We start from the raw sequence: 27,077 nt of genomic DNA, 5'->3' as shown, positions 1-27,077 counted from the left end.
CATCATGAACACAGATCCACCCCAATGTACGGAGACAATCCTGAATCTAGACAAAGCTGACTACAGTAGGATGAAAAACCTAGTTAGTATTTACTGGGAGAACCAACTAGAATGCAAAAGAGCTCAAGAAGCATTTGACGTATTACAATCGACTCTTAACAAGCAATGGACATCTGCAATGTGTAGTGATAGGGCAGCCTGGAGGTTCTTCTGGTGTGGTCTCCCTCTCATAGTAGGTGTCGTGGATTGATTGAGATCAATCATGTTCTCGTTAACAAACAATGATAGAATGATACAAAACCTGCAAGAGTTATTCTTTTTTATCTGAGTTTTGTGAAGTTATGTATAATGTAAATTATTACGGAACTACATTATAAAAAAATATATACTATACACTTGTTCATGGATTACCAGATAGTGTTCACTCATCACTTGTATGAAACTTTTTATTTCAAGTATTGTAAGTGAAATCTTGTGTCCAGCAAAAAACAAAAACTATGTTGTGTTATTACAAGGAAAACCTGTAGAGTTAATTATGTCATAGCATAACCGTCACAGTATTCCTAGGAAGGTGGATGACCGAAATGGGCAGTCGTCTCCTGTAAAGTCTTCCCCTTAGTCTCAGGCACACACAGCAAACAGAAGATAAAGTTGACGGCACAAATGCTCCCAAAGAACCAATAAGCACCATAGGTGTAGATCGCATCCTAGATAAGACAAACAATGATATATATATATATATATATATATATATATATATATATATATATATATATATATATATATATATATATATATATATATATATATATATATATATATATATATATATATATATATATATATATATATAATAATCAACAACCTCACCAGCCAGGACTCGAACCCTCGACCTACTGCGTGGGACTAGGGAACTTTACCGACTAAGTGTCCTTGTGGCTTAGTCGGTAACGTTCCCTAGTCCTACGCAGTAGGTCGAGGGTTCGAGTCCTGGCTGGTGAGGTTGTTGATTATATGTTCAAAGTCAGCGTGTTATATGGACCAAAAATGAAGTATATATATATATATATATATATATATATATATATATATATATATATATATATATATATATATATATATATATATATATACATACACTATAATTAGTAAAAATAACGAAAATTATTGTTACTGGCCTCATTTTCCCATAGAAAACAGGTATTTTGGCTTTATGTATTATTACAACACTGTAGTTAACTCCAGTTCTTACCATGGTTCATACAGAATATTTACACTGAAAAGATTTTAGGACCGCTGTTATACTTCATTGTTTATCCTAAAGGTAAAAAGTAAACAAATGAATTTAATGAAATATAAATGAAATTATAATACTTTTTTAAATTACATCCTATTTTCTGTGACTATTCCAGTCACCTACTCATTATATTCAGCAAAAATCCAATTAAAAGGAGCTTTACTGTCCATTCACCCAAACTCTCACACAATTTTCCTCCTTTTTTTGCCGAGCACAACACTAGTTCAAATCTATGAACTGTGGGACTTAACTACCATATCAACAAATGGACTGATGGGGGTGAGATCTTCTCTCTCGCATTGTAAAACAAAAGAAAAATATCTAAATGGTGACGGAAGTACTATGCCAGTGAGATTTTAGGTTACAAGGAATAGGGTCGTAGGGCTGCATACACCAAAATACAGTGCACGTTTCACCGCTGTACACAGAAAGATTTGGAAATGATGTCATAAAAGGGGCTGGAGTCTGCACACTTAGTACAGTACTATGTAATAAATAAGCTTCCCATTTCTGGAGATTAACTGTTTTGCTTTGGGTCCAATGGGTGTGAGGGGGAGAGAAGGGTGGTTTGGTTTACCCATTGGGTTAAAATATCAACCCTGGGTGAAAATTTTTGGAGTAGTCTGAGGACACTGAATGACGTAAGTGTCGGTGTGTATTACAAGAAATAGCCTGGTGAAGGTATTCAGCCAGAAATGCTAATGATGAGGCAAGACCCTCTGACAGTGCAAATTAGTTTTATGATCTTTATAAATTTTTGTAATGGGAGACATATCTCCTAGTAGGGTATAGAGAGAGTTGGATTTATTATTTGTGTTTTCCAAGCAGTGAATTTGATCCATTTAGGTAAGACTTCTGGGTTCTCGTTTTAAAAACACCAGCTACTGTACTGTGTACAGTACCCTTTTCTTGTAAAACATCAAGTTTGTCACAAACATGTTGCTGGTATTCAACAGAGAATAGTCTTACCTGTAAAGGCTCAAAGGTGAAAGTGATGATGAAGACAAAAGTCCAGTTGAGCGTGGTAGCCATGCTACCCACCGCCTCCTTCACGTTAGGATAGAACAGCTCACCTGGCCCACGGATAAACAATACTCTGAGAATTTATTTAACGTGCAGGTGCTGTCTGTATATCTCAACAAATAATTTAATAATAGATTCTACAGTATGGATATATACCCCCGTACACTATCATCTAAAATGATGCGCTCGACATATCATCTAAAATGCTTCCTTATTGTAAAATTGGGTAGTACCTTCACAGCTGGGTGGACTGGACAAGAACCAGTGACCCTTTGGTCAGGATGCAAGCGCTCTATCCACTTGGCTGTCATAGCTAATAATGGCTAGCAGATGAAATTTAAATACAGTACTGTAATTGCAAATTCCTTAAATATCACTTATGTAGCTAAGTTATGATACATAATCTACCAGTAATCTTTCTCTTCATCTGTTTATCTTACCAAGTAAATGACAGATAATATAACCTTAACATCCATTACTCCATCTAATCATGTCTTACTCTCATCAATTCATAAAGAGTCTTCTTGAGTACATCCTCCCTGGGCCACTTACCCATCATGATCCAGGGGATGGGTCCATAACCAATGGAGAAGGCAGTGATGAATACTATTAGGGAGGTGAGCGGTAGCCAACCCAGAGTATCTTCCGCCCACGTCTCGTCCTTATTTTTCTCGTAGAAGAACACACCCAGACAGACTATGTGTTGTGGCCACCACACCAGCCATTTTCAAAGAACATAGAGGCAGGAATTAATATGGTAATGAAGTACATATCAAACTAAGTAGCTTCTTAATGCTCTCTCAAGTAATTATCACCTTCCACTATACACATAGAAAAATAAGTAACCTGTTTTATATAAAAAAGGACGAATTAAACACCCATACTTGTGACACCAAACCGGACATATTGTATTATATTATATTTTTATTTACTATTTTGCTCTATTTTAGTGGGCTAATGCCGTAAAAAAGAAAAAAAAGGCGAAAAAGAAGCAAACTAGTGTCCCCCCAACAATATTAGTAATAGTGAGCCCGCTGGTTCTTTCCTTAAAATGTACTTGTAGATAACACCGACTCTACGAAGAGATGCATCTAAATGTAGTTAGCCAAAGATCCAGCGACCCCACCCTGGCTCTTGTACTCGCAATTTTATCCGGTAATACTTGGTGAAGGGAGGATATATGTAATGGGGGGATTGTGATTAGAGAATCTGTTTTTAGCTCTATCACTGTCAGGATAAATATTAAACAATCCAAAGGTAGAATTTTTATAATAATAAACTATTCATTGTTATTTAAGATCATGAGAAGTTTCCAAATGTTCGTATACAGGTATTTGCTTAAATAATGAAGAAATTATATTAATGAAGTGGTAATTCAAACACAAGGGCTGCCACAAGATTCTCAGATTAAATTTTCTTCATTGTTTCAGCAAATAATGTATAAGAACATTTGGAAGCTTCTCACTACCTTAAATAACAATGAATAGTTTATTATTATTAAAGTTCTACCTTTGGATTGTTTAATATCTAATTATCCTCAGGTGGCCATTTTCAAATTTCCAAAAAGGAGGAAATTTTTTTCTATTTTTTTTTGCGACACCTATTTTTTAACCTAAATTAAGTATGTTTAATGATGAGTTGAATATATATAAAGAGTTGTAAAAAATATACAAAATATACTTAGAAGAATTGTTGATTTGTCAAATATCACTATAATGAGATGAATGCTATTTTGTGGTAATTTAAAAAAAAAAATTGAAACGCACTGTATATATTACATACATGCATTCATACAGTATAAATAAAGAACTGAAAGAAATGAATATTCATTTTTACTCTTGCTCAAACAGCATATGCTAACCAAATTGAAGGAAGAACAAAAAAGTCAACCACTCTCCACTGCAGCCTTGGGCAGACTGACCATGATAACATAATAGTCCGTTACTGTCCATCTCGGACGTGATGACGGTGTTGACAACTTGACGAGTACTGTCGTACACTGCGGCTCATCAGCAGTGTTAACAATGGCAACGACATAATAAAAATACTTTAATGGTTATTATGGCCTTCAGTTCCCGCTGTTTTAAGTATACCTAAGGTAATTTATATAATTTTTTTTAGTTAGACAACAAAAAGGAGGACAAATTAACGTCCAGCTCAAGGTAGCGCCGGACGGAGGACAGAGTGCTTAAAAACCGGACGTCTGGCCACCCTACCCGATAGTGATACAGCCAAAAATAGATCCACCCATCACAATCACCTTTACACACAGCCTTACTTTACCAAGTATTGCCACGAAAAATTGCCAGTACGAGACTCAGGGTGGGGTCGCTGGATCTTTGGATGACTGTACAGTACATATACGGTATGTCCAAATTTCTGCTTGTTATGGACTGGAACCATCACCCACTTTTACAAATTAAGGAGTCCACATGCAAGTAGAATAGGTCTTAGACAGACCTAAACTACACTGTTCAGAGTAGTGTACAGGAAGAGTGACAGGACAGGAGTTAAGAAACCTTCCAGCATCTTGTGGCAGCAGCTTTTTATTCCCGATTTCTAGTAAATGTCTCTCCTTTATGTAAGTTTATTTACTGACGTGCAGGGACAAGGAACCATAAATTTGCTTATGGAAATGAATACTACATGAATGAATATGGCATAATGCATTTATTGATGACTATGAAAAATGTACCACTTACAGGCATACCCTGATACAGGGACCGTGAAAAGTCGTTGGCTAGTGAATCAATGGTTATCGAAGCAATTAGTCTCATAAGAATACAACTGGCCACCCAGCAAAAACTCCCATCTACCCTTGATATATGCATATATCTCTGGTGTGTACACTATCAAGCAAAAGAAAAAAAAGCAGGCATATAAAGCAAGCATACTAAACAATAAATAAGGAATGTAAAGTATAAGTTGAGACAGTCATTTACCTGTGTTGAGGATGGTAGAGACAGTCTAGGCAGCAAGTTTAAGTCTACCAATCTTTGCTGGTCCATCACAACTTTTTTTTACACCTTATCACATCACATCACATCAAGCTGCCCACAAGAGGGGCAGCACAAGAGGAACTATCATTGGGGAATTTAGGCATGATTGCATAACACATTAAGTTAAAAATAACGAAAAAATCAAGACTACCAATCAATCTTTGCTGGTGCATCACCATTCTTATTACGCCTTATTATGCCTTATCACATCACATCAAGCTTCAGCACAAGAGGAATTATCACTTGAACATTTAGGCATGATTGCATAACACACAAAGTCGAAAATAACGAAAAAACACATAGTTGGAGACTCATGGTAAGTGTAAACAAGTGCAGAGAGGCAGGAATGAGTCAGAAGCAGCGCGCTTATGGGAATTTGAAGTTCTGACCATAATTTTGGGCTATGGAAAAAATCGCCCATATGGATTTTTGTTATTACAAAAATGCAATATTTTATCCAAATTTTTACCAAAACTAAAAAAAAAAAAAATTTCGTTTTGATTCTTGGTGGTAGGCTACCACCAAGAATCCGTCTTGTAGCTCACCTCACCTCTCCAGTTGCCAGCAACTGAGTGATGTTGCTCAGTTAGAATTCTTTCCCCAGTTTGTGTTCAGTTATGCATCTGTGTTACTGTGTACCCTTATTCAAGATGAGTGGAAAAAGACCATCAAGTTTAAGTAAAAGCAGTGGTAATAAAAGATCCCATAAAGGAATTGCATTGGGCATTAAACTTGGTGTTTTAAAGAGGTATCTCCCAATAATTCTGGTAGCACCACTTCACCTCACCACCTCCTGCAGCACTCAACATTGTTTCTGGTGAGTTAAAATCAAGTGTGTGCATTTATTGTCGTGTTACATCATGAATTAATCATTGTATGTGTTTATTTTCGTTCATATACCTGTATATGCTTGTGTTATTTTTTGGGCTGAAATTTTTTTCCTTGGGTACGCATCTTAACTTATATAATGGGAGTCAATGGTAAAAAGGTTTCGCATTACAAAATTTCAGTTTACAGAAAGATTTTTAGGAACGTTACCCTTCCGTAACCAGGGGGATACCTGCATGCTTGAAAGGTTCACACTCTTTATGCAAAGACTTATGAGACACTACACTCACATATGGAAATTGACATGAAGCAAGCAGAGAGGGAGAGGAGCACCTTCCTCCCGGCACGGTCGATGAGGATGGTGGAGGAGGCGGTGGCCAGGACCTGCACGACACCTACGACAATGGTGCACATGTCGTCGGATAACGTATTGCCGGAGTCCTGCGGGAGAACTTTCTATGTACTCAGCTGTTTTCCTGAGGTATAAGAACCACTTTCCTAACTGACACAAAATTTTCCTCTTAATGTTTGGTTAAAAAATATGTTAAGATTTTCCAAATAATATGATATCTAAAAACGGATTTCCAAAAGTTTTTGCTGCTGAAATACCATACTCTTTCCTACAGAATTAAAAATTTTAAACTATGATTAAAACAAGATATTAGAAAACAGAAACGAAACTCAATGATGTTAATAATGAGTCAACTATAAAGTTTCTATAAAATTTTTAATTTAGATTTAATCAATCCAAAGTTTTAAGAATACTGTACATTTAATAATATGAAATGTAGAAAATGTTGATGTAATTTATATTTTGTTGATACAGGTATAAGACTGAACCTCTAGTCCACGTCAGTCTGAGATCTGCTTAATACAGCTTCAGATCAGCTTAGCTTAAAACATCAACATGTTAGCCATCAGATGTGGACTCAAAAAACCAGAAACTCGCCTTCAAGAAGCTGCTGATCTAATACACTTTGAGTAAAGTAACTAATGCTTTATAACCACTTGCTTAATGTGATTATAATCTGTGTGTATGTGTAGGAGAGAGAAATATTTTAATTGGCAACTGTTCTAATTATTGAATGAAATACATATGAGGGGAGGTGGAACATTTGGAATAGATACTCTGGCTTGATTTTATTCTAATACAAAACAAGGAAGGGGGAAATCAGGATATCTTGAGGGATCAGGACAAGTGAAGAGGAAAAGAAGATGCGAGACGTGAATGATATGAATGATGCTCAGAAGAATAATTAACAGGGTATACGGAGAGGGGGGGGGGGTGACCTGAAAAATGATGACAATGTTGTAGATGACAGCGTTGACGCCGGCCATCTGCTGGAACACCATCAGGAGCATAGTGATTATCAGCGGCTTCAAGATGTAAGGTTTCGTCAAGTCACTCATCTTCACCTTCACCTGCAACGACTCCTCTAGGGACTGCTTCAACTCCGCCATCTCCAGCTCGATGTCGTAGGACTTACCTGTAGCAGGGATAACATAAGCGTAAATCGATGATATCTGTTTCGATTTCAGAGGCAAACTGTTAAGTGCTTTCTTCATTTTCTGCCTAATTCTATGAATTGCAAAGGTGAAATTTTTTTTTTAGTTTATATTGCATTTTACAATGTATAATATGACTTTTTTTAAATGGCTAAAGAAATCAAATTGCATTTTATATGTGAAGTTGCAGACTCCAGTAGATTAATGAATCCCCCAGTTGCTGTCTTCAGCAGGCTAAATTCTACCCAGTCCAACTCCAGAATTAAAAATATGTTATGTTGTTATTGTACAGTAAATATAAAAGATGGATTTATAACTACTGTACTGATGATAACCATAGACGATTAGAGTCTGTATGGCAGGCACCCAACTCTTCTGAGTTAATGTGATACCTGAAACATTTATCTTATCATTTTTATTAGAACATGTCCTTTAGCTTTTGAAAGAAACTTATAATTAAGATGATAATGGTGAATAACATCAACAGCCATCAACACGCATTTGTAGTGTCTCACTAGCGAGTGACATCATCTATTGTCGTGCAGCAAAGACTTGTATTTAGTTGTCATTTCCTGTTTTTGGAGAACGTTTAGAGTGGAGGACTGTGGTCATCAACCCTCAGATATGAGGACAGTACTCTGGGCTTGATTGAGTATGGACATCTTAGTATGAGTAACAATCGTAACAATAACAGCTGAGTGAGTACTAATACAGTACAGTAATATCGACATTAGTCAGAATCCCTCAAACCCGGAACTCTCCGATAGCTGGAATTGAAATTTTCTTGGAAAATCGTTCCCAAAGCCGGAATTGTCCGAAAATTACGGATTTGGGAACGATTTTCCGAGGGTCACATTTTCCGGAAAATTAAGAGAAAATTTTCCTGGTACCCAGAAAATTTTGGAAAATCCCAGGGATGGAGTTTTTCCGGGTTTGAGAGATGGAAATTAGACGCATTTTCTGGAAATTCCGAGAAAATTTTTCCGTTACCCGGAAAATTCCGGGGATGAGAGATTTTTTCCGGGTTCGATATATAATGTAATGGGCAATTTCTGGAACTTCCGAGAACATTTTTCCGTTACCGAAAAAATTCCGTGCAATTCCGGGGATGAGGGATTTTTTCCGGCTTTGAGAGAGTCGTCTCGTTACCCGGAAATCTCTCTTTTCTTGGAAGTGCTCTCCACCAGTTGTTCCGGCTAACGGAGATATCACTGCTAATTTGGATTTTATTTTCCCTTTATTGTAAGAAAACTATGGTTACAGGAGAAAATACACACACACACACAAGATTTCTTCCCAAATACAATATTTCCTGCTGAAATATGAGTGTTTCTTATATACCTGTGCGTCTTATAAACCATAAAGTACGGTACTGTACTCATAAATCTTTCTTGCATTACTCGTGCCTTTTTAAAGAAAATTATCACCAAATGAAACTGTTGAAAATAATTGTTTGAAAATTATGCTTGAAAAAGTAGTTGGTAATGACTGGCAGAAAATGGGAGAGAGAGATTAATGAAGATTATATAGCCTGCTAGAAAGGCAAAGGGACATACTGTTGAAATACAGCATAATAGTAGATAACCCTATACAGTATTTATAACCAAGTGAATAAGAAGACTAAGATATCCTGATTGAAAAGTCAAATGAAAAAAAATTAATACTGTAAATCCTGACCTCGAAAGTACTGCATAGACTGCCTGGCCTGTGCTTCCTTGCCCTTAGAGAGGAGGTAGTGAGGCGACTCCTTGAGGAAGACAGCCAGCATAAGGAACACCAGACCCAGGACAGCACACACCGCTGTCAGCCACCGCCATGACTCCATCACTGAACCAAACAGGTAAGCGTACAAAATGCCCACCGTAATGAACAACTGGAAACCCGTTCCTGAAACAGCAGAAAATTTTCCATGTTTTGAGGAAATATTCGGTTGAGTTTAAATAGAGGGTTGGTCACAAGAGCACATTTGAGTTCTTTTTCTCCAAGATTAAAGAAGTTCTTCATCAGACACATCCAGAGCCATCTAACATATACAGTATACAGGAATTAAATTCGATGATCTTGTGAATGAAATATTTTTCTTAGAAAGCTAATATTGCCTCTGATGTTTTACCAACCTGGGATGATTAGTGTAGATTGTCTTAATATATTAATATAAAGGAGAGTGTCTGTTTGACTGTGTTCTTGCCTGTTTGCAATCTCCGGCTACAGTTTTGAAAATGAATAGCTAATAATGGCACAGAGATGCGCATGCACCTCAGAAATGCTTTGAAGATAAGATTTTAAGTTCGACTTTTCTGTTCTGACAGCCAGTTCACTAGGACTGTTATAAACGATGACTCTCATTTACAGTATGCTCCATTTTCTCTTGTTACGATGGTGATGATTAGTCACAGAAAACAAGTGAAATGAATGTACTGACGATGAGAGGATATGCCAGTTTGCTTACCCAAGGCTCCTCTGATGTCCTTAGATGCACACTCGGTGGTGTAGGTGGGCACGACGAGGGAACTGATGCCTGTACACACTCCACACAAGATGCGTCCACAAATCAACATGGCTAGGTTTTGAGCTAAACCTGAGGAGGCAGAATAAAGAAAACGAAAAATCACGCAGGTACCTTGACAATCACTTGGATGATTAATGCAGGTATGAACACATTTAAAAAGTGATACAAGTGCAATATATCTGCCTAACAGGAGGACCACATTCAACAGATTCTGACCTATCAGGATCCAGCCAATCAAGAGAGGCACGACAGACACCAGCATAGTGCCTTTCCTGCCTATGTTGTTGATGCATAATCCGGCTAGCATGCAACCCGTGAGCGCCCCGATGCTGAGGGACCCAGAGAACCAACCTAATTCCCCCTTGGTCAGGTAGAAAGCATCGGAATTTTCGTCAGAGGAGTTTGTGTAACGAAGTGCAGCAGAGGCAGGGGAGGAGTAACCGATGGCTGCGCCTACAGCCATGGCACTCATTGATGCTATTCGGGAGGAGAAACATAGAGTGTTAAAGTAAGATGTTGATAAAGTATGTCATACATTAAAAAATAAATCAATAAATCGAGGAGAAACTTTTAAAAATATCTGTAACCATGAGTGCATATGTGTTTGTTGTACGTACCCAGGTGTGGTTATGTGTGCGTATATTTGCACATGTGTGTATGTGGGCGTGTGCACATCTGTATACTCCTTACCCGAGAAAGCAGCAAAGTACTGGGTGGCATGGGATGGCTTCTTCCACTCCTCCACTTCTTCCACCAGCTGTGTGACCGACTTCTCCATCTCCGCCATATTGCTGTCTCTGTTGCTACTACCGTTGCTATGCCTACTTTTCTTAGTAATGTTTTTGTCTTATTACCTCAGCTGTGCCTGCTGGTACTGGTGCTGCTGCTCTTGACAGCTTCTGAGGTTAATGCTCTACTTACGTCTCTTTTACTATTCTTGCTATCCTTAATGTTTATTCTTTATGCTGCTAAATCTGCCTTTTTCCTTGTACCTGCTGTTCTTGCTGACACTTTGACCATCCTCTCCCTGGTACTGTGTAAGGTGTTTATCTCGTCGTTGTCTTACTGTTGAAGTCTGTTCTCTTCCTGGCTGTTGCTGGTCTCGCTATGCTTGCTGTTGTCCCCGCTGTTAGTGGTGGACTGAGCGCTCATACGAACCTATAGGATTAAAGATCAAGGTAAGAAGTGAAGCAATTCAACAGAACAAATGATGAATATATCGCTTAGCATACTTACGTCTACGTATATGTCACATGTATGTGGTATGATTTTATGAAAGTTTTCTGTCTGCTGTTTAACATTAAATATTGTTCCTGGTTTTATCTAATTATAACTTAATGAACAGTGACTTTTTTTTTATAAGACTCATATGATTTTCGGCACAAAAATCTGCCTCTGTTAATGAGGACAATCCGTAACCTAGAACAGCTCCTGGGTATTACTACTACTAACTTAGCTATCATTAATAATAATAATAATAATAATAATTAACGGTTTATTGAAAGAGCTTGGCAGCCAGAAGGCTGAAAATTTACAGTTACATATTTGGGGAATGGGTTACGAATTACAAATAATATACAAGTGACATAAGTGACACAAATAAGACATATAATAACTTAGATGGGGATCAGCTCAAACTACAGTTCATTTCAACATAGTGACAGTGTAAGGAGCAGTGTTTACCGGGAGTGAATACACTGATTTATTACATGTTATTGATAATTTTTACAATGGTTGGGACTGGGCTGTTCTTATAGCGATCAGTTCGTGCACGTATGGGCTGGATGCGGTTGTGGTGTCGAACAGCAATTCTCGGACAGGGGATGTCAGGTGGTAGTAGGAGCCGGTGTCGGGGATGGTGTAGAAGCTTCTTACCAAATTTGTAGATGAGGTCGTGGTGATGGTCAGTGAGAGTCGAAAGGGTCAGTGTGTTGAGCGCTTCTTGATATGTGGAGTAGGAAGGGGAGAGAATAATCTTGCATGCCCTCTTTTGCACTTTTTCTAGGTGTTTACGTTGTGTGGCATTTAGGGAGGAAGACCAGGTGGGGGAGGCATAGGTGAGCTTGGGAAGTATGAATGTTGTGTATACACTGAGGAGCTCGTGTGCAGGAACTCCGAGGGACTTGAGTCGGCGGAGCAGGTGGAGACGGAAACTGGAGGCTTTGACAACTTCACTGACGTGTGGTTTCCAATTTAGTTTGTTGTCTATGGTGACGCCGAGGAGCTTCGTGGAATCTACAACCTGGAGTGTGTTCGGACCTAGGGTAATGGAAGGAGGTGGGACAATGTCGGAGGAGAGGTTGATGTGCATAACCATGATATGAGTTATTAAGGATGTCACCTAGGTTGGTGAGTTCTGAGGTGACTAAAGAGGCCGATACGGGACCGGCAGAGTCGATCATAGAAGTTGCATATGTGGAGGGCTAGAATCTAGCGCAATCGGGCTAACTCGAAAGTATTGACATCTTGTATGGTGCTCCTCCAAGCGTTACGGTGTGGAGTAATCGTCTCCCAAGTGAGGGGAGCCTTAAGACTACCCTTATACCTCTTCAGTTGCCTGCCGGCGTTATGTTTACTATTCGTTAGGTGACTGTAAAGTAGCTGCTTTGGCAGTCTACTGTCGTCCATTCGGGTAACATGGCCAGTCCAGCGTAGTTGTTCATGGATAATGGTAGCCTCGATGCTCCTACAGTTGGTGTCAGCAAAAATACTGGTATTTGTTCTCTTGTCTTCCAAGCGAACACGGAGGATGGAACGTAGACTACATTGGTGAAAGTTTTCAAGTGCCTTGATGTGACCCATGTCTCACTGCCATATAGCAGAGTGGGGAGGACCACTGCTCAATATACGTGTAACTTTGTAGATAATTTCAGCTCCCAACAGCTGAAGACACGGTTTCGGAGTCTACCAAAGGCTTGGGATGCACAATTGCACATCTGATCCGATGCTGAATCTCTTCATCAATGTACGCGGTTGTGGACAGGTGGGAGCCGAGATACCGAAAGTGGGTAACATTAGTGAGGGTAGTACCGTTAAGTTGGATGGTTGGTGGAGGTGTGGCTGAACCAGGGACAAGGTGAAAGAGGATCTGAGTCTTACGCAAATGCACCTCAAGGCCGAAGTGTGCATAAGCATCTGCATAGGTGTTCAGGATCTCCTGTAGGTCGTGTTCAGTGTGAGTGACAAGGGTGTGGTCATCTGCATACTGAAGTTCAGTAATGAAAGCTGCCGACACCTTTGTACTTGCCAGGAATCGTCCTAAAAGACTATTCACCCGGTGCTGAATGTCCACCCCGCCTGCTAAATTTGCGCTGGCACGAGTATGGAAGACAGCCAAGAAAATGGAAAATAGAGTTGGTGCCAGTACGCACCCTTGTTTAATCCCCGTTTGGATGGGGAAGAACTCATACTGGGTGCCATTGTGCACGACACTGCCGGGCATGCCATCGTGGAGTTGCCTCACAATGGCAATGAATTTTGGTGGGTTGCCAGAACGGCTGAGGGTCCACCAGAGGGCTTCCCTGTTGACCGAGTTGAAGGTCTTGGTTAGGTGGATGAAAGCCATGTACAGGCCACGACGCTGTTCTCTGCACTTTTCCTGTATCTGGCGGGCAGCAAAGATCATGTCAGTGGTGCCATGTAATGGTCTAAAGCCACATTGAGATTCTGGGAGTAAGTTTTCCGCCTCGGGAAGAAGTCTGTTTAGGAGGACTTTGGCGATAATCTTGCCAGCTACGGACAGTAGCGAGATCCCGTGGTAAATGCCACAGTCTGACCGGTCTCCCTTGTTCTTATAAATATTAACGGTGGGGGCGTCTTTAAGAGCCTGGGGGATTTCCTCCATTTCCCATATATTCTCCAGGAGAAAGTGGAGACGACTGGTAAGCAGAGGTCCCCCTGCTTCTCTCAGAGGGACTATCCCAGTTTACACCAACGACTCTAAGTTGGATGCAGGGGTGGATTTTGGGGTAGTTTTTCCCGACTTCTGTCTGGACGTTATGTCTCCCCATTATGGCATCCATTTGTATGGCAGAGTTGTCAGGTATTTTACTTGCCCTCAAGATTATTTCTACCCAACCTTATAGCAATTTTAAAATTTTTAGCGATTTTCTCGCAGTGGTCTCCAGGCTTTAGCAAGTCTCACATCACCCCATTCCTTAGTTTTAGATATTTAACAGTGGCTGTTTCTCATCCAACATCGGGGTTGGAAAGTCAGTTTTTGCTGGGTTCCAGCCCATGTGGGGGAGAAGAGGGACGAATGTGCTGATGCTGTGGCAAAAGCAGCTGCTTCTCGCCCTGTGGCACATCATTCCCCTCTACCTGCCTCTGATATGAAGCCAGTAATAAAAGCTCCCATCTGCTTGAGTTGGCAACGCAGATGGAATGCTATCGGAGCAAACAAGCTCCACAACGTCCATCCTGCATTGGATTCCTGGGGATATCAGGGACTGTCGCGCCGCCGGGAGACTGGTTTGGCCCCCTCCGTGTTGGCCACACACAGCTGACTAGTGGTTTTTTAATGGAGAGGGCGTACCCTTCTTATTGTGATAACTGCCTGGTCCCATTGACTGTTCGACACCTCTTGGTGAAGTGCCCCAATCTCAGAAATCTTCGTAGTTAGCACCTCTTCTAATGCCGGGGTGTCTTACCTTATCTCTTTGGTTGTGGGGGGTTAGAGGAAGGACATCCTCCATTATGGAGGAAACCGGCCTTCTATAGAAGTTTTGAGTTTTATCTATTAACGTTTAGGTTTTTTTTTTTTTACGAAAGTTTTATGTCTTTGTTACTTATGTCCTTTACCTTGTTTTTTTTAATCTTAGTATTTTGTCTTTATTTTATTTTTAATTCTGCGACATATTACCTAGGCTGATGCATCACCGGGGATTTAGCCTAATTACCACAATCAATCAATCAATCAATCAGTCAGTCAATCAATCAATCAATTCAACAACCGCTACTATTACTCTACAGAGGGCACAGACTACTGGGTCTATGTCGTTTCTACTCTTATGTTTTAGTCCGCGATGAAACATATTCACTAATTGCAACAAGGAACAGCCTTAAGAACATAGAAGGATGATTCTGTAGATGCATCTGTAAATCTCAATAATGTCATTAAAATTTAGATCAGTAACTGTCAAAGCCTGGTATCTCAGAACCAAGAACAGGGTTGACAGCTTATGCCAGTCTGGTTCAAGGCGGGGAGGGAACAACACAACCACTTCTTGGAGCTTCGGTAGCGATGGGATGTGCGTGTGTGCTGCTATCGTGTTAGTAGAGGCGTCAAGAAACACTATGAGGGGTTCAATAACAACTTAGGAGGAACACAGTACCCTAGGGTGCATATTCTAGGTCACTAATGTCAGTAACATCTCTTTTAACGCCAGTACTCCCAATGCCATCGCCAGTCATGCTCAGATAAAACTGATTATTCTAGTGACGTTCTTTAATAAGAGTATGGAAAGGTAAGTACAAGGAGGCATATCATTTATAAACTTTACGACAGCTGGCTAAGTAATTTTGTTCATGAAAGATTCACGTGAAACTGTTTAGATGGTTCAACCTTTAACCTCACTTAATCTTTGCTCCTCACACTCGATCCTCTTTGAACTCTGCAGTCAACCAGTCTTCCTCTTCTTTTAAAAATAAAACTGTAAATTATCGGTAAGTGCGTCGGAGTGTTGACTCTGATAATTATGATTTATCGCTGCTACGACACCTTATCTCACGTATATCTGAGGAGGTGCAGAGGCACTTCACTTGTTGATAGCTAGTCAGCCATGAGGCACACTAGGCAGTTGTGATGGTCCCGTGAACACCAGAAGATTACGTTCCTTGGAAAAAATAATGTGAATTAAAATTACTTTAGATTGATAACTAAGAAATTCACGATAATGTGAGAGTAGATTTATTTTACGTAATCAATCATTACAAGGAAACCTGACACAAGCAGATTACAGGAAGTCAAATGTTAGGTGCAGGTGCATGACGTATCATAATCAACTCAAGTAATATAAATATTTCTATCTCTGAATGTACTGGTTAATAAATAGAAGCTGAACCAAAATATGAAATTCGTGTTTTAATTGGATATAAATTTTTAGTAAGTACGGTACAACGTTTGGTTATTAGCTTAGGTAAGGTACACACACACACCAAGGGCGGATCCTGGGGGTCCGGACCCCCCCTCCCCCCTTTTCATCAGAAAATTCCAATGCCTTTTCTTTAATGAAGCATTGTACTCTGGCATTTTTGTATAGTAAAACGTAATTACTATTGACTTCAGAATATCTCCTAATATCAAATGTACATGGATTAAAAATGGCCTCAAAATACCCATGATATTGGTCAAATTCCAAAAAATTTCTGGGTGGGGGCATACAGCGCCCCCCCCCCCCCCCAAAATAAAAGCTGGGTGGGCTCACTTGGCTCAATCTGTTCCCCCATCCACAACTTCTTGTACCTCCCTTTCGATATTCCTGGATCCGCCCCTGCACACACACACACACACAGGCATGGACTACAGAGAACAAGGTCACCATCAACCACACCAAAACCGTAGTCATGCACATCAATACCGCCACCACTCCAGTGCAAGCCCCAGCAGTCACAGTGGGTGCCCATCCTCTCCAGCTGGTGCAGTCTGCCAAACTCCTGGGTGTAACTATAGACAACAAACTTGACTGGAAGGCCCATGTAAATAACACAGTCAAGGCAGCCTCGTACCGTCTCTACATGCTACGAAGACTTAGGTCACTTGGGACACCCATGCCAGAGCTGAGGACCATCTACAACGCCTTTATTCTCCCCAAACTAACGTATGCGTCACCAGCCTGGTCATCTTCTCTCAACTCCACCCAACAACGTCAGCTAGAGAAGGTACAGAAAAGGACCTGCAGAATCATGCTCGGCGCAGAATACTCCAGCTACACCAACGCTCTCTCCACCCTGGAAATTCCATCCCTCAGTGACCTCCACCACCAAGCACTGGAAAGGTTTGGCAGTGGACTACTGCACCACTCTCGCCATCGCCACCTCCTGCCACCGGCAGCCCCCCACCCAACTCGCGCAGTCCGCCACTACAACAAAATTCAGCCCATAAGAGCCCGCACCGATAGATATAAGAACAGCACCATCCCATCTATTGTTAAAATAATAAACAACTCCCGATTTATGTACTGTACAGCCCTGTAAATGTATTCAATGCATATTATATCATTATGTCTAAATCAAATGTAAGTCTGTATATTTTCAGCCACCGGCTGCAACTCTATTAATAAACCGTTTATTATTATTATTATTATTATTACACACACACACACACACACACACACACACGGGCGAAAATTAGCCATTACAACACCATCCAGGGAATGATAAAGGCACAGGAATACTACAAGAACACCTTCGGCCTCACGTCGTAATAAAAAAATGTAAAGAAGAAAATTAGGGATCAACTTTCACCTGATGATTAACACCCTAGTGCTATGTTGGGGTTAGGTTAGGTTAAGTTACGGTTAGGGGGGTTAATTTTAAGGTGACATAAGCTGAGGGGGCTAATCTGAAGACAGCTTGCTTCCACATACATACTGTATTGTATCATAAGGTTGTAAGGCAAATGGCTACCAGTCATGATAGGGTCCAGTCAACATCAGAAAATCATAAACGATCATAAATAAAATTAATCATAATCATGATTACTGTACTTTCATGATTATATTTGCTTATTATTATGTCAAATATGAAAATGTCATACATTCTTGGTAACTGGCATAATACCTCGACTGGCACGCTTGTTATCAATGTATTATTACTAACCTATTAGTCAGGTGGAGATAACCTACTTGAGTTACTACATCAAGTCTCTTAGTCACATTTAGTGAGTGTCAACATTTCAAAGGAGTCACCAAGCTGAGTTGTTCTACACACGAAGTGACAAGGCACGGCCTCACACGACACTAGGATTACAGACACTGACGCAAGATTAGAGGAGGGTGATAGATAGGAAGGAAGACAAGGGCATAAGAAGTAGTGAACGGGCACGTGACGTCAAGTAGAAAAGGTCATTGATGAAGTTTATCATTATCATTGACGAATTCTTACTGAGAACATCTTGCCTCTGGGTTAGAGACATAAGGATCTCTGGTCTTTAGTGTAATTTTTTGTCATAGGTATTACTACAGCTTGTTTTAGTTAGTTTATCTTAAATCTGACGAAAATCCTTTATGTAAATAGACTGCATGGCTCCACTGACTTAGTAGGCAAAACGGTGTATTGGAGTACCGTGTGTGCTGAAATACTATGTGTCTTGGAGGACCGTGTGTGTTGGAATACTGTGTGTTTTGGAGTACCGTGTGTTTTGGAGTACCGTGTGAGCTGAAATACTGTGTGTTTTGGAGGACCGTGTGTGTTGGAATACTGTGTGTTTTGGAGTACCGTGTGTTTTGGAGTACCGTGTGTGCTGAAATACTGTGTGTTTTGGAGGACCGTGTGTGCTGAAATACTGTGTGTTTTGGAGTACCGTGTGTTTTGGAGTACCGTGTGTTTTGGAGTACCGTGTGTGTTTTGGAGGACCGTGTGCTGAAATACTGTGTGTTTTGGAGTACCGTGTGTTTTGGGAGTACCGTGTGTGTGCTGGAGTACCGTGTGTGTTGGAATACCGTGTTTTGGAGTACCCGAGTGTGCTGGAAATACTGTGTGTTTTGGAGTACCGTGTGTGTTTTGAGTACCGTGTGTGTTGAATACTGTGTTTTGGAGTACCATGTGTATTGGAGTACCGTGTGTGTTGGAATACTGTGTGTTTTGGAGTAACGTAAAGTTTTGGAGTACCGTGTGTGTTGGAGTAACGTGTGTGTTGGATTACTGTGTGTGCTGGAATACTGTGTGTTTTGGAGGACCGTGTGTGTTGGAATACTGTGTGTTTTGGAGTACCGTGTGTTTTGGAGTACCGTGTGTGTTGGAATACTGTGTGTGTTGGAATACTGTGTGTTTTGGAGTAACGTGTGTTTTGGAGTACCGTGTGTTGGAGTAACGTGTGTGTTGGAGTACTGTGTGTGTTGGAATACTGTGTGTTTGGAGTAACGTGTGTTTTGGGAGTACCGTGTGCGTTGGAGTACCGTGTGTGTTGAAATACTGTGTGTTGAAGTACCGTGTGTGTTGGAATACTGTGTGCTTTGGAGTACCGTGTGTGTTGGAATACTGTGTTTTGGAGTACCATGTGTGTTGGAGTACCGTGTGTGTTGGAATACTGTGTGTGTTGAGCACCATGTGTGTTGAATACTGTACTTTGGAGTACCATGTGTGTTGAGTACCGTGTGTGTTGGAATACTGCGTTTTGGAGTACCATGTGTTGGAGTACCGTGTGTGTTGAATACTGTGTGTGTTGAGTACCATGTGTGTTGAACACTGTGTTTTGGAGTACCGTGTGTGTTGGAATACTGTGTTTTGAGCACCATGTGTGTTGGGAGTACTGCAAGTTGGAATACTGTGTGCTTTGGAGTACCGTGTGTGTTGGAATACTGTGTTTTGGAGTACCATGTGTGTTGAGCACCGTGTGTGTGTTGGAATACTGTGTGTGTTGGAGTACCATGTGTGTTGAATACTGTGTTTTGGAGTACCATGTGTTGGAGTACCGTGTGTGTGTTGAATACGTGCTTTGGAGCACCGTGTGTGTTGAGTACTGTGTTTCATGTACCGTGTGTGTTGAAGTACCGTGTGTGTTGGAATACTGTGTGTTTTGGATCAATGTGTGTGTTGAGTAATTGTGTGTGTTGAGTACCGTGTGTGTTGAGTACTGTGTTGAATACCGTGTGTTGAGCACCGTGTGTTTGAATACTGTGTTTTGTGTACCGTGTGTGTTGGAATACTGTGTGTTGGAGTACCGTGTATGTGTTGGAGTACTGTGTTTTGGAATACCGTGTGTTGGAGTACCGTGTGTATTGGAATACTGTGTTTTGGTGTACCGTGTGTGTTGGAATACTGTGTGTTGGAGTACCGTGTAAGTTGGAATACTGTGTTTTGGAGTACCATGTGTGTGGGAATACTGTGTGTGTACCGTGTGTGTTGGAGTACTGTGTTATGGAGTATCGTAGGTGTTGAAGTGCCGTGTCTGTTGGAATACTGTGTGTGTGTTGGAGTACCGTGTGTGTTGGAGTCCTGTGTTTTGGAGTACCGTGTGTGTTGGAGTACCGTGTGTATTGGAATAATGAGTGTGTTGGAGTACCGTGTGTGTTGGAGTACCGTGTGTTTTCGAGTACCGTGTGTGTTGAAGTACCGTGTGTGTTGGAATACTGTGTGTATCGTGCACTCCAACACACTTAGTAGTGTGTGTTGGAGTACTGTGTGTGTTGGAGTACTGTGTGCATCGGATCACCGTGTGTGTTGGAGTACGTATGTGGTGAATACCATGTGTTGAAGTACCGTCTGTGTTGGAGTACCGTGTGCGTTGATGTGCCGTGTGCGTTGGAATACTGTGTGCGTTGGAGTACCGTGTGTGTTTGAGTAGCATGTATATTAGAATACTGTGCGTTGGAACTCTATGTGTACTGGAGTAATCGATTACATTACACATGTAATTACCCCAAGTTTGGTGCAAATAGGCAACCAACTTTACTTATGCAAACCATCAACAATGGAGCATATTATTACTTGGCACCAGACCCAATGGTTAGGTAAGTTTAACCCGAATCATAAAAATCATAAACATTTCCGGATAAACGTTAGATATTTTGATTGAAATTAAAGAACTATAAAACGAAGTTCAGTGTAAGATTCCCTGGCAGCTGCCGACTAGTTGTTTTCATAAATATAACTTAAGAGGAAATACTGTTGTCACTTGCCACGTCTCTCATTCTTAGCCATAAATCAGGAATTCGTTTCAGCGAGATATTATATTTTCATTTTTAGATATATTGGCGCCATACAAGTGTTTACACGTACTGAGACTGTTCCCCTGTGTACGTTTATAACCCATACTCTTTTATTGCCTGGGGCCGAGTCAATAAATACACAACGACAGCAGTGGAAGGATGTGATTTACTAACTCGTTAAAGATAAAATACCAGATAAATCTTCTTTCCCCCTACTCTATTTCCTCGTATGTATTTACAACCTTCCAACCAGAAACTGGACAGCAATCAATAAAAAATGCCTAAATTGAAGAGCGGGAGATGTATGTAACATAGTATGTGGAAGATGCGGGGAAACTACTGATATTCCATCGCCACTTGTCGCCTCACTCTGATCATGCTCCTGTGCCTGCCGGGGGTATAAATCTTTCCGTAATGTTCAGCATTGTATTTTTTCCCTTGACTCTGGCTATCTTGTCCTTGCATTGCCCTGGTTGTCTTGGCACTGACTTAGTCGTCTAGACAACAACCTAATCGTTTTGGCAGTAACCAAGGTTGTAGACGGCTGAAGTGACCAAGGTTGTAGACGGCTAACGGTTCTGGTGGCCTCGATCCTTGACATACTGCACGACGGACACACACTGTTACTTTTAATATCGCTACGAACAGTAAAAAGTTAACTGAAAATATCGATCTGTAAGCTAATGTAACATGCTGTAAGTTATATACTGTACTATCTATATATATATATATATATATATATATATATATATATATATATATATATATATATATATATATATATATATATATATATATATATATATATATATATATATATATATATATATATATATAAAACAAAGAAGTATGTCTGTGTGTTTGTGTGTGCGTCCGCACGAGAATCTCGGAAACTACTTTACCGATCTGTAGTGATGATGGATGGTGTTATATGTAGTGATGATGGATGATGATGTTATATGTAGTGATGATGGATGATGTTATATGTAGTGATGATGGATGATGATGTTATATGTAGTGATGATGGGTGGTGTTATATGTAGTAATGATGGATGATGTTATATGTGGTGATGATGGATGATGTTATATGTCGTGATGATGGATGATGTTACATGTAGTGATGATGGGTGGTGTTATATGTAGTGATGATTCTATCTATATAAATCAAAGAAGACTGTCTGTTTGTTTGTGTGTCCGCACGAGAATCTCGGAAACTACTTTACCGATCTGATGATGGGTGGTGTTATATGTAGTGATGATGGGTGGTGTTATATGTAGTGATGATGAATGATGTTATATGTAGTGATGATGGATGTTGTTATATGTACTGTTGATGGGTGGTGTTATATGTAGTGATGATGTATGATGTTATATGTAGTGATGATGGGTGGTGTTATATGTAGTGATGATGTATGATGTTATATGTAGTGATGATGGGTGGTGTTATATGTAGTGATGATTAGACAATAAAATAATAGCAGTTTAATGCTAAAAAAATATACTTTGCTGTACCGTTGTAGTGAAAAACATGGTGGAACTTACATACACCGTTAATGAACTATTGATGGAAGAAGAAGTTTTGGAGACTGAACAGTGAGACAATGTGGAGCCTCCCGGAGGGTGGCGTCCTACCGTGGCCTAGCGGATGAGCCGCCCGGAGGGCGGCGATTCTGCAAGTACTGTATACAAACTAAAAAAAAAAATAGAAATGTGACTGCTAACAACTTCATATTTCCCGCCTCTGCTGACGGCGGTGTAAATATTTCAATGTGATTCTAATCTTTTAAAATGTTAGTTTTTGTATAATGTAGTATTACTGATATGTAATTTGTCTTAGTATGCTACCAGAATTAAACAGTTAATTCATGTATAATACTTCTGATAAACTTCCTACGTAATTATGATTGAAATAATGAATTTATGTATCTTTATATAATTTAGCTTGATGTCTTTCTCGTCAGAAACGGTCATCCCAACGATTATGAATAAACTCATTTAAAAATACATCATTACTTCAGGACGAAATCGGACAGGTTTGAAATCGCCAATCAGCTGTAATTCATGAGAAGGGGCGGGGCATCTTTTCTCAGCTGAGAAAAAACGCACTATAGTGCAGGGCATGGTTGTCAGTGGCTGGAAAAGACAAGGCGTTAGATATCAATATGGATGGTTAAGAACACGTAGGTTTACGTTCTACGATGATAATTTACGTTCTTCGTCGCAGCCAAACCTCAAATAACTCAAGGTCACTGGTTTTAGTCAGGGGCATGACACGCAACATGCACGTGTCTGCAGGCTTCGCCCCTCTACTTTGTGAGTGCGACGATCGTGTGAGTGGATGACTGAATTGCGAGTGGATTATATAACCACCGAAAGTTTTTACGAGTCACGTTTCAGGTAGTCATATATATATATATATATATATATATATATATATATATATATATATATATATATATATATATATATATATATATATATATATATATATATATATATATATATATTTCATGTAAATCCACAATGAAAACGTGGATAAGATAAATCTTGATAAAATCCGTGTGATTTTATCAAGATATATATATATATATATATATATATATATATATATATATATATATATATATATATATATATATATATATATATATATATATATATTAGACTCGTATAAACTGATGTATTTATTATGAAACTCACAGTGGGAATGTCCTTCAGGTAATTTATACGTATTAACATTAATCAAGTTGACACCAACGTGGGTTGCTCTATAACGGGCCTGTGATGGAAATTCTCATCGTCCAATGGAAGGAGGGTCGGTTCCACCGTGACGTCATGGTAGATTTTCCAACATATTTGCTGTGAAATCCATTACTTGGTCATGCCTCATGCATGCAAAGACTTCTTTCTTACACACCATGGCGTGGCCGATGTCGTAGGATGAGCCACACACTCATTGGGAGGCAAACCTTCTACTGGCCAACCATACCTAAGAGCAATGGCATCTGTAAATTCTGTTTATTAAGGCTGAAACCTTTTTCCTATATTGGTAACGTTGTTAGCCAGCTCGAGGCACCCACCTCCTGCGCTATAGCTACTTTTTTTTGGGTTCTCTGACAATTGCAACATCATTTGTTGAAGTTTATCACTTTGGGTGTGCTGCTGTTCTGTCGTAATGGACCGTCGAATCTTGTTTAATTCGTTGGTATCCACCTGACTTGTTGCCTTCTGAGCTATTAATTATAAGCTCAGTGAGAGCTGCCATGAACTTGACAGAGTTCTGCTGTTCGGTGGCAGCAAGCTCCTCTGATTAGTCAATCCCAATCCTCCCAGTCTTGGTAGTAGTGCAAGGAGTGACCTTCCTACTGGGGTAATAAGGGTTCACTGGTGTTGGGATAAAAGCGACCTTGATGGCTTCTTCCAATATCGGGGATAGTGCGCATCAGGTAATTCCAGAGATGCTTGACTCAAGGGTGAATGCCCACAAAAGTTGCATGTGGCTCAGTTTTAGCAATCTCCGACAGAGCTTGAATTTCTTTCAGCCACTCATTTACCTTCCCTTACGTACTTGGTCTTGAAGTCTATTTGTGCCGACTACCGCACCTAGGTGTCTTTGGCCGTCCTTTGTTATTTTGACCTCACTTTCGCCGTACAACTCTATTGCCTGTTCATAGTGTTCTGGCTTCACAACGAGGAAGGATTTGCTGGTATTTGATGGTACCCTATTTGTGGACCCGTGATATTACCAGGTCCCACCACTTTTGATGTCCTTAACTTTTCCTGCTCATGTAAGGTCATCAACATAAGCCACTTACTTGACTTCGGTTGTTTCATAGTTTATTGTGTGTTGGAGCATGGAAAGACCTATTGCATGCATTGCCATGGCGACCGGATCCCCTGCTAAGTTCCCCAATTGACTGTTGGTGGCACTTTGGGGCCTAGCTGGTTATCTAGAGGTCTGTATGTTGTGCAGTGTAGCCTCGCAGTTGATTATGTTGAATGCGTTGGAAGCGACCTGTGGTGTAATGATCAGCATCCTCACCGCTCAAGCGAGCGGACCCAGGCTCGATACCCGGGCAGGGTGAAACTATGTGACGTTTTTACGCCATTTGCCTCAGTTTACCCTGCAGTAATTGGCGACCTAGATGTCAATCGATTTGCGGATCGTATTCCAGGGATAATGGTTAACCAGTGCAGTTGGCGAGTTGTCTGGTCTTCTCGGAATATTCCTTAACACTGGGTCAGGCAACTCGTTAACTTAGGATGTGGCTGTTGTGTTGGCGACAGCTTCTACACCTAAAACAAATTCACGCCTATGTGGCCCTTTGCGGCCATCCTCGTTACACGAGGGCAACCATTAATATTATTATAACCAGGAGTAATGCCTCACAATCACGCTGCTGAAATATCTTTTCATGGCGTGAATAGCAGCTTCACACCCTGCCTGGTGGCCAGCACACACTTGCAGGTTCCCTGCAGCTGCCCTGACATCATTGGTGAATACCTCCATTATGCATTTTCCAATGATCCGTCTCAGCACTTCCCCCACCCCTATAGGCCTACATCCTGGATTTTTGTTCAGGGAATGAGGCGGCAGGCCATCAGAGCTTGTAGGTGATGGCAGCATGAGGTTGCTAGCTTTCTTGCAGAGATCACTTGCAGCGTCGCCAAACTTGTTAGTGCTGAGGATGCTTGACCACCTGTCTGCATCCAGGCCTGAAGGGCCTGCACCTCCCTGTGTTTTTCAGTGTTTTTCATACCATCCCCCTGTTTTTTCTCGAACATGACAGCTGGGGATGTTTTTCCTTCAGTTGTTGCAGCGTCTACTACGACTACTATTATTACTACTACTGTCCATCCCAAGTACGACCATAACTGAAAGTTCGTTCTCATTTACTCGTCTTATCTTTAACAGAAATTATGTAAATCCAAAAATTATGAGAAATGTCAATCTCCTCCTTCATAACGTATCCGAATTAGGTTTATCTGTGGCAATTATTACCCCCATCAATTATCCACTATCATCTACCTTAAACCTGGTCCTTGAATCCTTATTCCTATGTCATATAATCAATCCCAAGCAGTTCCGCTCATCCATCTTCAAATATCTTCAGCCTTGACAAGGAGGCAACCTCTCGGTGAATAGATCTAACATTGAGACTTGTCTGATCTCTCCCCATAATACCATCTGTGAGGGATTACTACACCACGTCAGGCCCCTCATAACGCCATCCGTGGGGAGTATTACACTACGTGTCTGCTGTTCAACACCTTAGCTCACATGATCTACGTGTAAACATTAATCCGTATGTTCACTGTATGTTCCTTCACCTTTCTCTAATGAAAGCTTTGTTAAACCACCAATGTATGTAATAAGTCATTTATGTCCAATGTATATTTTCAACCTTCGCTGCAGAACTTTTTCAATAAACTGTTAATTATTATTATTATTATATTATTATTACACACACACACACACACACACAAAACCTTGAAAACGAAGATTATTGCCTAATTCATGGATACAAGATGGGAGCACACACACACACACACACACACACACACACACACACACACGTGAACTCCGTGTTGGCCGCTAGACCTCGAGCTGCGTGGGGCAAATCTGAATTTGAATCTGAGCACACACCTGTACACACGGAGCTACAGACAAAAAGAGAAACTAGAATATACCAACACACTACGTACAATGCATAAGTTAATTTATTAATTTCTGTTCACGTGAAAAGGAGAAATCATAAAACACGATGGTGACACGTGGTTCATTCAGCGCCTTGGCATATAACTTGTCCATGACCTTGGTCTTGTTTTGGTGCTGGAACCCCACCTCCACACTCCCCTCATGCACAACCTCCCTCCCACACAGTCTCCTATCCTACACACCCACCCCTCTCACACACACCCTCCCTTCCTCACATCCTCCTCTCTCATACACCACCCCCTCCCAAACACACAGTCCTCGTCCTGACATCCTCGTCCCCCACTCCCTGCCCTACATAGGGCAAACAATAAAGCACACAAAAGCCCAA

General features: G+C 40.5%; 1 protein-coding gene across 5 annotated transcripts in view; it reads right to left on the bottom strand.

Moving 5' to 3' along the window:
- Window positions 1–302: 302 nt before the first annotated feature.
- LOC121864631 (facilitated trehalose transporter Tret1-like) overlaps window positions 303–27,077 on the bottom strand; it is a 37,893-nt gene continuing 11,118 nt past the window's right edge. For 2 of the 5 annotated variants that reach the window (XM_042363729.1, XM_042363732.1), the window contains exons 2-10: window positions 10,853–11,320; window positions 10,379–10,639; window positions 10,103–10,231; window positions 9,331–9,540; window positions 7,438–7,634; window positions 6,438–6,588; window positions 2,873–3,016; window positions 2,267–2,370; window positions 303–707 (exon numbers count right to left, since the gene is read on the bottom strand). In XM_042363729.1, the coding sequence (XP_042219663.1) occupies window positions 564–707; window positions 2,267–2,370; window positions 2,873–3,016; window positions 6,438–6,588; window positions 7,438–7,634; window positions 9,331–9,540; window positions 10,103–10,231; window positions 10,379–10,639; window positions 10,853–10,949 (1,437 nt within the window). In that variant the 5' untranslated portion in view covers window positions 10,950–11,320 and the 3' untranslated portion in view covers window positions 303–563. Of the gene's footprint in view, window positions 708–2,266; window positions 2,371–2,872; window positions 3,017–6,437; window positions 6,589–7,437; window positions 7,635–9,330; window positions 9,541–10,102; window positions 10,232–10,378; window positions 10,640–10,852; window positions 11,321–17,980; window positions 18,143–27,077 lie in introns of those variants that run through there. The other 3 variants (XM_042363730.1, XM_042363731.1, XM_042363733.1) reach the window with 3 other exon arrangements.

Source organism: Homarus americanus, unplaced genomic scaffold (genome assembly GCF_018991925.1).
Source record: "Homarus americanus isolate GMGI-L3 unplaced genomic scaffold, GMGI_Hamer_2.0 scaffold57965, whole genome shotgun sequence".
Taxonomy (NCBI): domain Eukaryota; kingdom Metazoa; phylum Arthropoda; class Malacostraca; order Decapoda; family Nephropidae; genus Homarus; species Homarus americanus.
Note: the sequence above shows the minus strand (reverse complement) of the source record. Positions and strands in the feature narration are given on the sequence as shown.